Raw genomic sequence first — 13479 nt, forward strand, 5'->3', positions numbered from 1 at the left:
AAAAAAAAAAAAAAAAAAAAAAAAAAAATAGCAACTTGATCATAACAATGTCATGATAGAGTGAATACTAGATCTTAACTGCATAAGGTCAACCGTAGTAGTTTAATTTAAAAAGTAAAATATAAAAAAAAGAATATAAAGAAACGTTTATAAGAGAAGGTATTGTAAGCTAATTAGTATAAAAATAATATCCCCTTCTCTATTTCAAAAATGCACTGGAATATTTATTGTAATTAAACGATATATCTAACTTAATTTTTTTTGTAAGTCCAGTATTTGAAGTGACAATCAGATATAGTATATAAGCTCAAATAGAAAAATAAAATAAAAGATGGGAGAAGAAAAAAGATTAAAAACTTTCGTAACAAAAGGTTACTTGTATTTATTGTATTGTTACTGGGTGTCAGTAAGGGTAAAGGTGCTCATAGCAAGGTTAAAAATAAGTTTTATAAGTAGAATTTGGTATTGTAGTGATCACCAGATCTTAATATAAGATCAATATAGAGCAATATAATGCTAAGTCTTGTGAGATAAAGTGAAAAATAAAATAAAAAGGTGATTAAGCAATCGTTGCTTAAGATATAGGATAATGTAAAATGGTTAGGTTTGGGTAAAGGCTTGAATATAATTTGAGTTATATAAGAGTTTCTGTCGCGTGACCACCAGATCTTAATAGATTAAAAGAAATAACTTGCGTTATATAAAAATAAAAGTAAAGATAAAAGTGAATCCTACTGATGCGAGGCTTCAAGATAAGCGTATCGGTAGTTAAGAGTATTAAAAGAAGAGTAAAAGTATAAAAGAGTAATAAAAAGTACTTTAAAATACAAAATGTATTAGAAAGTAAAAGTCTTTAAATAAAAGAATATAAAGGTGAGTGAGTTATACTGAGAACAGAACTAACTGATAGCTAACTGATAACTAGATGATAACTAGATGATAACTAGATGATTTTATTTAAAAGTATTGAATGTATTTATACTAAAATAATTTAAAATTCATTTGTTTGAACTTCATGAGGAACATGAACTTCATACAAGTCGTGAAGTTCGTCTGCCTCATGAAGTTCGTGAGGGTCACGAAGTTCATCTGTTTCAACTCCGCTATTGTTACAATATTTTCAAAAATATTGTTATTTTCCTTAGGAGTTGTAAGGGTTGTTGTTGATATAGAGAGTTTCCTTGAAATTTTATAGGTTTAGGTGCTTGATGTGACCACCAGGTCTTTTAAAGTTGATCAAACTGTGAAATATAAGTAGAAAAAAATAAAAGAAGAGATCAGGAATTTTTTATAACAAAAGGTTGCCTGTTTATTTGAATAAAAGATAAGAATATGAATTGAAAATTGTTTTTTTTGACTACTACAGAAGAAAATATTTATATCATTTCATTGTTTATGATCTCAACCTTTCAAACAAAATGAAAATCGTCGGCTTGATCGGGTGTGACAATGTCACTTTCTTGATTACAATATGAAAACTTCAAATACAGTCTTTTCAGAAAGTAAAGGCGCATTTTCGCAATTTTTATAATACTGTAAATCTTGTAGGCCATGGGTTTGAGTGTGTTGTAAAAGGTAATAAAAATAGAAGTTTGTGTGTTCGTAGTCTTTTGTAAGACTTGAGGTTCGTAGCAAAAGTGTTTAAAAGGTAAAGTTATAATAAAGGTTCGATGTATGACCACCAGATCGTGTAAAGTTGATCAGACTGAGTTGTACAAAGTAAAAAGAATAATAATAAAAAAAAGATAAAAAGGTTCCTGAATCCACTTGATTGGATTATTCAGAAGTTAAAAAAAGATAAAAATAAAAAGGAAAAGGTTGTGATTCAAATCGTAGGTGATTTATTGAATGAATTGAGCTTTTTGCAAAAGCATTGCTCTTTTATACTTGATAATGTAGAATTTCTTATTATTTTAATATATATATAAATAATGTTGATGTATTGTAAGGTTCGTGTGCTTGGTTAAACTGATATTTATAAATTTGGCGTTAAGGGTTCGCTTTGTAGTGACCACCAGATCTTTAATAGATCAAATAAGTAATTGAGTAATAAAAGACAAATAAGGTAAATAAAAGTAGGAGTTTGAAAATACTCTGACAGGTAATATAATTGTTATACCAAAATCAGAATTAAAGAAAAGAGAAAAAGGGGAAAAAAGGGGATTTTACTTTATAAAAAGATATAAAGGATTTATTGATGTTTCAATGAATAATTCTCCTGAGAGAACCAAAAACAAAGCAGTATTTATACTGTTCAAAAAGATAATTTGAAGCCAGTCATTCATGACACAGTGTCACTAGTGACTGACTTTAGAAGTGGGTGGGTGACACCACATCTTCATCGTCGTTATCGTCACAATGTCGTCCTCTGAAACAAATTCCCAAAAATAGTAGTTACAATAAGTTAACCTTAGTTGATAAATTAACTTTAGTTAATTTATCAACTAAAGTTGTCAGGATTCAGTTCCACAGAGTTACCCTTATCGGCATCTTTTGCGTTACACCAAAAAGGGTATTAGCGTCATTCTTATTCGACAAATTTTAAACTTCGTTAGAGAAACGAGAAAAATAATTTTTTTCACATCAATTGATCGGATGTGACTCTGCTGAGTGGGCTTCTCCGGGAATCGAACCCGGGACCTCTCGCACCCTAAGCGAGAATTATACCACTAAACCAAGAAGCCCTTTTGGTATTTTTGTAAACTTAAAATTCATTTTATAGGGAAAATATCTCGTGACATTCACGTGATGTTTTCTCTGCACCTTTCCAAAGATGCTTTTTCTAATTGTGCGAGAAACTGAGAACGAAAAGAAGTTCTTGCTTTTCTTGGTGGCAAAGAGTTGAATAAATAGCAGTTATTTGAAAAATGCACCTCATCAAGCATTAATTCAAATCTCGACCTCTTCATTTCCTATTTATTGTGCCTGAATCTACTTATCGGTTTTTTTTTTTTTTTTTTTTTCAATTCTATGATAATTTAGAAATGCTGAAACGATAGCATGCAGTAAAATTACTTTAAGTCATTTATTAGTTTCAAACGTGTGGCTTATAAGCATCAATGGATTGGTCATTACTATAATGTAATGTGGGAGATGTTGGTAGTATCGCATGTAGAGATCTTAGTATTGAGATGTTAACAATAGCAATGTTTATGTCAGATGTTTTATGCAAGGCGTCCTACAAAATTTATATTTGAAAACGATAGTTTTGAGTCTTTTATTCTATTCATATCATCAATTTTAATGGGAATCCAAACACGTCTATTTTACTGTCCAACTAAAGCAAAGTTACGACACAATATCTAAAGGACGTTGGAATGGTGGATAGGATGCACGTAACTACCTCACAGGTAAAGACCAATATTGGACATGATCATATCTGACGGTTTACGATGATGCCTTGGTGTTTTTTGTAATTTAATTGGCGTGTATACAAATGCCTACTTGCTAACAATAAAATAGTTTTATTTAATTCTACAGATCAATGTGATTTTCCGTGCTGGATAAAGTAACAGCTGATCTATTTCTACGTAAAGGGCTTGATTCTTTCAGCAAGAAGGATATCCATGCGTCGGTAAATGACTATAAACAATTAATATTTCGTTCAAAGTATACCAGTCTTCTTTACTTACTTCTGTTACGGGCTGTTCTATAGCAGTAGGAGGCGGTGAGCCTAAAGATTGCTTTGGTCTTAATAAGCCAATTTGTTCCTTTTCCTCTTCAGTTAAATGTAGTACATTGGCAATGATTGTTAAAATATCATATCGTTTTCTGTCACCACGAGGCGTGTTCAAAAATCCTATGAGCAAATTGCTTATGAGCTGACTATAGATGAATGTGTTGTTAGATTCAATGTATATGAAATAGCAAATTGCATAGCATTTACCGATCCACGCTATCTTCATTTGCTTCTTCTTTTAGTTTTCTCATAGCTTCTACGAGGTGTTCGTTAAGTATAATGGCTTCATGCCGTAACTTGCCAATCAGCAGGTTCTTTTCTTTAATTTCCTTCTCATATCGCTCTGTTTTTTCAACTCCTTGCTGATATTTTTCTAGAGCGGCTTCTGCTATGAGGGCTCTTTGTTCATATTCCTTCCATGATTTTTTTGCTACATCTAGCTGCTTTTGTACGTGTTCGATGGCTGCCTGCATTTCAGCGTCTTTTGCTATAAAAGCGATAATCAGTTTCATTGTAGTCGATTTTATGTGTGTATATCATCCTACTTGCTTGGAACTCTTCTAAGACAGTTTGTAAATTAGTTAAACTTGTCTTTTCAGACTCTCTCTCTGCTTGCTCTGTAGCAAACTTGATCTTCAATGCTTCAAGTTCTGCCTGAGTCTTTTGTAATTTCTCTTGAACTTGGCTACATTGTACATCCATTTCCATTGCCATAGACTCGTACTCCTCACATTTGGTTCGAAGTTCCTCTACTTGTTGTGAGAGGTTTCTGATTGACCGTTGCTGCCTTTCTTGTTCTTCTTGGTGCTCTTGTTCTTTTATGTTTAACTGGGCCTGGTAATCTTCGAGTTGCTGATTTGCAGTGTCCAACTGATTTGTTAATTCGCTAACCTTTTCTCTCAATTGTTTATCCTGTTCCAATCGAGGTGTTAGTGTTTCCTTGATGTGTGCCAGTTTTCCTATTAGTGATTGATGCTCCTTGTATAATGAGTCTCTCTTATTTTGTGATTCTATCAAATCATTCTTTGCGTCTGATAATTGTCTTTCAAGAGATTCTACTTGACTTTCTAGTTCTTCCTTTTCTGAGCTTAGCTTTTCCTTTTCTTCTGATAGTTCATTGTTGGTAATATTCAACTGTGTGATCTGCCGTTTCAAGTCTATCTCCATAAACAAATCAGTAAGACCGTTTATGTTCCCTTTTATCCATAAAGTATCTCTCTTTAATACCTTTTTGAACTTCATCTATATTGGATCGATGACTATTTACTGTATTTTGAAGTTGGTGTAGATCGCTCCTGACTTGCTCCAAAGTTAGTCGTAAAGAAGGTGTAATAGAGCTATCCTCAATTGTTCCATTCTCAGGATCTTGTAAAATATTTTTCAAACTAGTTTCAATATCATCTTTTGTACGTTAACGGCTTGATACACACTTTCTCTTTATGACGATGATTTACAAACCTTGAACTGCTTGTGATAAAGGTGCATTTATCGCCTTCTTTGGTATTCTCTTTTGAACGGATTTGATATAGCTATCTAACAAGGTTGAGGTGGACACATCTGGGCTATTTTTGTGTTCTTCGTCAATAGTTGTTTCAAGAATATCCACGAGCTGCTTTATCTCTTTTTGATGACCCTTTTTCGTATTATCCAACTTCGTTTTTAAATCATTTATTTCCTTTGATAATTCTTCTCTTTGTTTTTTTTCTTCGGCCATCTTTTTTGACAGATTGGCATTCTCTTGAGTGAGTGCCTTGAGATGACTACCTGCTTGTGTCAACTTTTTTTGAAAGTTCAGTAACTGAGCGTGTTCTTCCTTCCAGCTTGCTTCTTTTTTCTCATATTCTTTAAGTTTTGACTTTAAAGCCTCCACTATTTTTTAAATGTATTAACATGATGAATAAAACGATATGAAGTGAGATGGAGAGAGAAATTTACCTTCTTCTACTACTGCTGACATTTCAAAAAGAAATACATGTTTTTGGGATTTTAATATCAGACACTTTAAAATAGGATAAACCAAAACATTCAATCGGTGAGGATATCGCACCTCCTCCAAATCATTCATATTTGCAAACAAGCATCTAATATCAAATCCAATCAAATCCAAGGCTATATCTATCTTTCTTTTTGGTGGATCATTCTATCGTCATAGGGAGCACTACCTTCAAGACCATAATATTATTCAGTTCCATGATTAGGCCACCTTCAAGACCGCGGTTTACTTAGTGCATCCTTCCGACTATTTGATTCTCAGTGGAGTGTGGTATGCGACTGTCTCAACTATTATTTTTATTACAGTTATTTTTTCATATATTTTACTTATATCAATGTAGTGTTGTCAGGTACAAGAATGAATAGGGATACGTATAGTCATTGATTCTTCTTATAAAACAAAAGGTTTTCATATTTGTGATGGACAACGCGACAGTTCACAAAACACCTGAAGGTCTTCAAGCAATTCGTGATCGTGGGAGCGCTCTCTTGCTTTTACTTCCTTATTCGCCATTTTTGAACCCTATTGAAAAGTGCTGGGCAAAAGCCAATCAAGAAGTGCGCAAAATATCTTTAATGACGAACGAAATTTTAGCTGACTGTAAAGAAGTAGCAGCAAAAACAGTTACAGCAGAAAGCTGTAGAGGGTAGATCTATCTCTTGCAAATTTTTTCCTCAAGTGTTTTAGCATAGATGGAATATAAGTACCATAATAACAAGATTGGAATGCCTTTAATCATAAGATAGAGAACCCTTCTAAAGCGGTATAAATTTATTTTATATTTACAATTCAATAGGACAATGTGAATATATGAAATCCTGGTTGATTATTAGTATTTAAGTGCGCATCCCCGTAAATGACCCATGTGTCCATACTTGATACTTTGGATTATCGCTATCTCAAAGCCCAGGAATCTTGGTTCTTCTAGTACATCTTCATCTTCTTTTGGCGTGCAACTCATTCAAAATACTTAATATATCGGAATCAAAGATAAAGCTGATTATTACAATATCATCATTTTATATGCAAACAAGATTATTACGTGACCAATGATAATTAAACATGTCCTGATGTATGCTAATAACATATATTGCTGTCAGTATCTTTGTATAGTTCATTCTTACAGTATAGGTTTACAGCTTTTTGATGCTTTATAGCTGTTACTATTGGTTTTCATCTTTTTTAACATGCGTTGAATGCCTTAGGAGCATGCTTATATGCTTCGTTTTTGGTACAAGTACAGGCACTCTGATAGAAGCGAAAATCGCTGTATTTGGGAAGATGGCTCTCTGTTCTGGAAAGTTATTGTCGTTGATTGAAAATTTATTTTATATTTTTTTTTTTTTTCTCTACTCTTCTTTAGATTTCTTTTTTCTTCTTTCCCTTCTTATATATCCTTTCCCTTCTAGATGACTCGTAAGTGTTAGCCATTGAACATCCCTTAAAGCTGATAAAAATGATTCCAAGCTTGTTCTTATAGGCGGCAATCAAAGAGAACAAGCACGTTTAAAGAACCTTAAGAAAAAAGAAAAAGAAAACAAGGGAAAGTCAAGTTTGAACGGTATGACTGTCACTCAAAAGAAAGAATAGTAAGCAAAGAGAGCTTGATATCAAAAAGGTTGTTCACCAATTATTCTAGTGATGCTGCCATTATGCGTGCTAAACAAGAAGCTGCAGCAGCAAAAAAAGCAGCTGAAGGTGCCGGAAAGAAAAAATAAGTATAAAAGGCTCTTATTCCTTCAAAGGGTCGATATTAAAGTATGTATAAACAAAGCATAAATAGAACAAAGTAATCTTTCCCCACTTTCAATAGCCAAAACTGTCTAACATTTTTAAATAGTTTTTTTTATTTTCTTTTTTTAAATGAAGGCTAATTGATTCCAGTTTACAATAAATACACAATAAACTACGCCTAAACATTGCAGAGCTGGCCTTGTAAGATAAACTAGAAGCGAAAACAAGTCTTATTCTTTATTGTTAGTCATTAAAATACAACTGTCATCTCTTAATATGAAAGGTCAGTTTTTTTTTTTTAATAAAAAGGTCAAGGCGTTTTATTTGGTAATTTTGGGCATATTCAAAGCTGTATGTGCTTGTAAGATATCTTGCATAGTTATCCTTTGTGCATTCATATCTTTTCTTAGCGCCAATGTACCCGCCTCTCTAAGTATGTGTGTAAGAAAAAGACGTTTTATCATTTTAAAAATGTACCTGAATAAATTCTCAATGTCAGCTCCTGTACATGATTCGGTTTGATATGCTAATGTCACAAGATCCACATCTTCAGCTATTGCTACTCTATGCATATAAGTCTTGATTATTTCTATACGTTCCTTTAGCGTAGGTAAATCCACAAGAATTAACTGATCCAATCGTCCTGGTCTTAATATAGCATCATCGATATGATCTAGTCTATTTGTACAGCCAATGACAACAACACCTTGTCTGCCCTCAACACCGTCCATTTCGTTCAATAAAGTACTCAGCACTCGTTCGTTAACTCCTCCCGAAATATCATCCAGCCCTCTCTTGGTGCCTATCGCGTCCATTTCATCAATAAATATAATGCAGGGTGAGATCCTTTTGGCAGTAGCAAATATAGTTCTAATCTTTTCCTCAGTCTCCCCTAGATATTTTGAAAATATCTCTGGTCTAAACAAACAAGATTAATATCATATATATGTTATACTTCAACATATACCCTTTGATAGAAATGACATTCATCATAGATTCGGTTATGAGTGCTTGCACCAGAGCTGTCTTTCCTGTGCCTGATGGGCCGTACAGCAATAAGCCAGAAGGTGGTCGAATGCCCAGTTTTGTAAATACATATGGTTCTCGCAAAGGTAAAAGGACTGCTTGTCTCATCCGATCTTTTATCTCTTTGTACCCACCAAGCTCACTCCAGTCTCTTTTAGGCATTGTAACCTCTTGCTCTAACTGCTGTGAAGGTCTGTGGACCTGTATGGCATATTCAAAATCTTCCCATTGGATATCAGAAGAAATGGATAGCTGTTCTAATCGGTTCGCTATATCCTCCTCCTTTGCTGCCTTTCTTCTTTTTGATTTCAACATGGTTTGTCGTATCAGCGATTTTAAATCTCTTGCGACATAACCAGAAGTACGCAAGCTTATTTGGGTGGAATATTCTTCAACGGTTTGTTCGTCTAAATCCAATACTTTCATCATTTCTTTCAAAAGTGATTTTCTTTGTGTCCTGTATACATGAAAAAGATAAGTCATGTAAAGAAGCTTAAAAAAGAGCATTCGTACATGGTTGGGATCGGTAATGCCATATGCTGTCTGAATATATCTGTTCGTTTGAAGGCATCAGGTAGTGAAGATAATTGATGGGCTAATCCAATAATACATATCTGTTTGTGATCATCTATGCTATTTATTGCAGTTGATATAATGTGAATCAATTTGCTTGCTTTATCTCTTCCAACAGAACCAAGCGCGTTTAGATCACGTAGGATGATGATGGATGGTGTCGTATGAGCAGCTTTATTCATCATTAAGCAAAGTGGGTTATAATTTACAAATTCTGGTGAATTATATTCTTCCTCTTTAAACTGTAGTAAGTCATAAATTGATAGTTCATACAATATACACGATAATGATTCAGCAACCTGACTATTATTATAGCATTAGTATTAGATATATTCAAAGATCATCGTTTTACCTTATTAGCGTTGTCTTTCCTACTCCTGACACGCCATGAATTAATACAGACTTTACTATCGGAATATCCAATGCTTGGTAGGCCGTGGAATTCATAAACGAATGATCTAGTTTTATTAAGCACACAGTACTTTCACTTATTCTCTTATTCCTCTTACTGATAATGTCTACTAGACTTGTTACATAAATGTCATCTGTATACTTTCTTTTCGGTGGTCTTTCTATGCATATCTCTATATCTGTTGTATGTTTGTCTATTTTACACATTTCGTCAAAGATCTTTTTAATCGTACAACGAATGATCCGATTGCCCATCTTCCATTGAATCACTTTGCCTTCACACAACTATGTATGATGTAAATATAAAGCAAGTTGAGCGTCACTATATTTTACTGTTAAACCGTGAAGTCGTCTTTGGATCATGGCATGGTAATCAGGTACTTGTCTTCCATTGACATAAACTGGTTGATAATAATTTAGTTCAACAATAACTTTGTTTAACATTAAGAAAAAAGAAAAAAAAAAAAATCTATGTCGGGCCTATTTTTATTATTGTTTTGCTTTGGATATCTCAAGTAAGAATACACTGGAGAGTGTACCTGCATTGACCTTTATTTCAGATTCAGCGTCTTGTTCACAAGTATACTTTAATTCATCAAATCCAAATGCATCCTTGGATATGAGTCTACACTGAAGATTCCACTTGTTTAATAGATATTGTATACTTCTTTTTGAGCTTCTCTCTTGATAGGTTGTGTAGAATGTGCAATGTGGATTGTGATGATGTATAACATAGGATACAAGTACAAGCAGGTTTTCAAATTCTAAGTCGTTTATTACTACTATTACTATTATTATTATCATGTTTACCTTTAGGATCATAAAATGTATCGCTACCAATGATATAATCAATAGAAGAGTCCCATTCTGTTTGTATCGTATGTTGTATCAAATAGTCTATACTGTTTGGTGTACCGAACTGACCCCATTCTAATGCACCTATCCAGACATTATCAGAGACTTGATTAAGTTCAAGACACTGTTGCATGGCTGGCACGATGCTTTCAATATCAGTCACTACCATATGAGAAGGTTTTGATGACTTTATGATTGTCAAGGAAGGTAAACATGTGCCTGCACCTACTTCCAGAACTGTCTTATTGATGAACCTTGAACGATTATAGAATAAAAACTCGCTTAGGACAAGAGCAGATGGCCAAACATAGCAACCGTATGCTGCATTAAGAACCTATTCTATATCTTTTCAGTTTTGAAATTGTTTATTATGTATGTTTGCTTTACTTGTTCAATGTAGATCTTGACTTCATCAACTTGATCTGTTTCTTTGTTATAATGAAAATATGAAATGCGTTTTCTACTTTTTAAAGCACTTTTCAAAGACATTCAAAAAAGGGATTACACTGTGTGTATGTTCGCGCCTTGCGAGTCCTTTCAGAGGCCGATGTGTGACTATTATTGGACTATTTAACAGAATTCTGTGGTGTCCTTGTCCAAAAAAATAAGGCCCCCCTATCCCGCCTTTTTTTTAGTATTGGCAATATGTCCCTTAGATCATGTAAGACAGACAATAAGTATATACGATATGATTCTTATTCACTTCTTTAATAGTTAGTCACTCTTTAGTTAGCAACCTAAAGCCTATAAATAATACAATCATTCGTAGCTGTAAGATTATGACATTTCCACTTTATTTTTACTTACTTCAATCATTAGACGCTACACAAAAGAGAGCCCCTGTTCACCCTCCTCGACGCACCTTTCTTTATAATAAATACAATGACATCATTAAGAACAACCGAGCTGTTTTTATATTTCAACACAACAATCTCAATGTCAAGGAATTTACTCAGATCAGACAAGGCTTGAGCCAAATACAAGGTGGATCGGAAACAACATTGACCGTCTTGCGTCCTAGTATCTTTGCAGCTGCCCTGCGCGAAACAAGATATCTCAACCTGGAACCCTTATTGACCGGGCCAACCTGCGTCTTTTACACCAATGTTTCAGATAACGAACACCCAGAGTTACTCAAAAAGTCAGTAGAGATGCTTTCAAAGAACAAAAAGATGTTGCTGTTGGGAGGAAAATTAGATGATAATCTATTGACACAAGGTGATGTATTGAAGGTGGTGGAATTACCACCTCTTGATCAACTTCGAGCTCAACTTGTTGGTGTTGTCGAAGCTCCTGCTCGTAAGTTGATCAGTACGTTGAGTCAACCTTCTAGTGAATTACACAGTGTGTTGAGCAGAAGAATCTAAGAAGATGTTTATTATTAAAAATAAAATAGTGCACAGTTTTTTAATGTATAGAACAGAAAAAAAAAAGAGGGTTGTTCATAGGTGTTTGATTGTAATCATGTAGTCAATGATTCTATCATGGTGTGAAAGTAACTTTAGATGAATTTGGGAAAGTAGGTCAAGGCCTACTCTAACGCCCTTCAATATGAATCAAGCGTGCCTAGACAAAGAAGTAAAATTTTTATGCTAATACTTTTCGCCTTTGGTTTAAATTTCTCTAAACAAACTTTACTTCTTTGTCTAAACGCTCTTGATTCTCTCTGGAATGCAGCTGAAGAGCCTCCTCCAATAAAGTTTTTTATGTGTTTTATATCACTTTTTTTCATATTTCCTTTTTTGAAAAGAGTAACAAAAAAACAAAAAAAAAAAACGCATCAAGCACCACAGCTATTACCGTTAATAGTCTCCTGTGCAAAAACACATACAATGACATTACTATTGATAATTTATGGATCAAGATGTTTTTAGATATCAATGTCTTTTTCTTTGAGGTAAAGATAAACGCAACCTGCGTCTATTGTAAGCTCAGAATAGTGTACTTTTTTGGAGAACATGCATCTGAGTCGAGTGTTTATTGAAAAGCTCTGGACTATAGACACTAACAGACGTTACATCCTACTTAACCATGATATTTCTTTAAATGAAGTAATAAGTAAAATATGGTATCCCTTTCCTTTTTCTAAAAGCATTGTTTGTTTATTAAGATCTAAAGAACTCTAAGCCATGGTACACTTTTTCATAGACTGTGAATACAATTCCTCCAGAGAACTATAAATGATGCATTAGCGCATCTATTTCTTTCTATGACCCTTATACTTACAATCAGTCTGGCAAGTCTTGGTGTAGTCCCTTTCCAGAGGGAAAATACGCCATTCTGTTTAACGACTTGTATTAGACAATCTATAGAATTCTTGTATAGTGTTTTGGCATCTAATCCTTGCATCCTTGTCTTGACTACATCTAATGGCATAGTACTATATACTGTAACAATTCCAGCTAGTGCACCAGCAGCAAATGTATGTGCTGATGGTAATGGTTCGTCTCCTTTACCCCGCCAGGACTGAAGAGTTGTCTTGAAGTAAGAGTAACAACTAAATCGCACTGCACTATTTGCTCCCTGTCTTGCCATGACGGGCCCTAACCCACGATAGATACCTCCTATGCCTTCCTCCGCCACAATCAATCTTGTACCATGCACTAAACCTTTATACCGTGGAGACGTGCTGTTTTTATCATGAATCATCTTTGTCTTGATTGTCTCTGAAGGAGTGACGACAAGAGCAGCCTCTGTCATACCAGCGCCAAGTCCTGCAAGCATGCTTCGAATACCTGTCAATTTTCCGTCCTTGTCTCTGAGGGCATTTGCAATCTGGTCATAGGTCAAGAAGCGTACACCAGCCTTGGCAGCATTACCAATGGCAAGTGCAGAAACACCAGTGTAGATAGCAAGAATACCTTTTGTTCTAACTGTCTTGACTAAACAGTCGATAGGACCAGAAAACTTAAGCTCTCCTGGTTGTAGTTTACCTCCCGCTTGAAGCTGTAGACGTGTCTTGACATACTCGGTTGGATAGGTGGCAATTCCTTCTACACCACCAGCTATTGTACCAGATATAAGCGACAAGAGCGGGTCTTTGGATTTCTTATTTGTATTTGACATCGTTACTTTATAAGCAAGTTAAAAGAAAAAGAAAAGAGGATCAAGATAATACGGGTCTTTTAGGCTATGTTGATTCATCTAATCTGAATTTCCTTTTAAGGAATTTATTTCATTTTCTGTTTCTCTGTCTGATTAGACTTTA

At 34.3% G+C, this 13479-nt stretch overlaps 6 protein-coding genes and 1 non-coding gene across 7 annotated transcripts; 2 read left to right on the top strand and 5 right to left on the bottom strand.

Annotated features, from left to right (window-relative positions):
* Window positions 1–2612: 2612 nt before the first annotated feature.
* Window positions 2613–2684, bottom strand: RHIMIDRAFT_t10. The gene has a single exon. It is a non-coding gene; the product is annotated as a tRNA-Pro (tRNA).
* A 328-nt stretch (window positions 2685–3012) lies between these two features.
* On the bottom strand, window positions 3013–3909 carry RHIMIDRAFT_265689 (uncharacterized protein). The gene is made up of 2 exons (XM_023611843.1): window positions 3633–3909; window positions 3013–3582 (listed from the first exon to the last, which is right to left on the bottom strand). The coding sequence occupies exons 1-2, from the start codon at window positions 3903–3905 to the stop codon at window positions 3475–3477; spliced, it is 381 nt and encodes a 126-aa protein (XP_023470023.1). The 5' UTR covers window positions 3906–3909; the 3' UTR covers window positions 3013–3474.
* Window positions 3910–6091: 2182 nt separating this feature from the next.
* Window positions 6092–7390, top strand: RHIMIDRAFT_233917 (uncharacterized protein; the record flags this gene model as incomplete). The annotated part of the gene is made up of 3 exons (XM_023608052.1): window positions 6092–6311; window positions 7153–7261; window positions 7312–7390. 3 exons carry the CDS (start codon window positions 6092–6094, stop codon window positions 7388–7390), a joined length of 408 nt encoding a protein of 135 aa, XP_023470024.1.
* RHIMIDRAFT_265729 (AAA-domain-containing protein) lies at window positions 7239–9463 on the bottom strand. Its single transcript, XM_023611844.1, has 6 exons — window positions 9358–9463; window positions 8946–9308; window positions 8374–8889; window positions 7884–8324; window positions 7513–7835; window positions 7239–7430 (listed from the first exon to the last, which is right to left on the bottom strand). Exons 1-5 carry the CDS (start codon window positions 9450–9452, stop codon window positions 7727–7729), a joined length of 1524 nt encoding a protein of 507 aa, XP_023470025.1. The 5' UTR covers window positions 9453–9463; the 3' UTR covers window positions 7239–7430; window positions 7513–7726.
* Window positions 9464–9905: 442 nt separating this feature from the next.
* Window positions 9906–10599, bottom strand: RHIMIDRAFT_196978 (uncharacterized protein; the record flags this gene model as incomplete). The annotated part of the gene is made up of 2 exons (XM_023606159.1): window positions 9906–10180; window positions 10227–10599. Coding segments are annotated over 2 exons (648 nt in total), but the record flags the coding sequence as incomplete, so codon positions are not given.
* A 285-nt stretch (window positions 10600–10884) lies between these two features.
* On the top strand, window positions 10885–11875 carry RHIMIDRAFT_289151 (uncharacterized protein). The gene is made up of 3 exons (XM_023613618.1): window positions 10885–10932; window positions 10986–11042; window positions 11091–11875. The coding sequence occupies exons 1-3, from the start codon at window positions 10917–10919 to the stop codon at window positions 11636–11638; spliced, it is 621 nt and encodes a 206-aa protein (XP_023470026.1). The 5' UTR covers window positions 10885–10916; the 3' UTR covers window positions 11639–11875.
* A 386-nt stretch (window positions 11876–12261) lies between these two features.
* Window positions 12262–13392, bottom strand: RHIMIDRAFT_265736 (citrate transporter). Its single transcript, XM_023611845.1, has 2 exons — window positions 12498–13392; window positions 12262–12445 (listed from the first exon to the last, which is right to left on the bottom strand). The coding sequence occupies exons 1-2, from the start codon at window positions 13335–13337 to the stop codon at window positions 12377–12379; spliced, it is 909 nt and encodes a 302-aa protein (XP_023470027.1). The 5' UTR covers window positions 13338–13392; the 3' UTR covers window positions 12262–12376.
* Window positions 13393–13479: the final 87 nt, after the last annotated feature.

This window comes from Rhizopus microsporus (genome assembly GCF_002708625.1).
Source record: "Rhizopus microsporus ATCC 52813 unplaced genomic scaffold scaffold_2, whole genome shotgun sequence".
Taxonomy (NCBI): Eukaryota; Fungi; Mucoromycota; class Mucoromycetes; order Mucorales; family Rhizopodaceae; genus Rhizopus; species Rhizopus microsporus.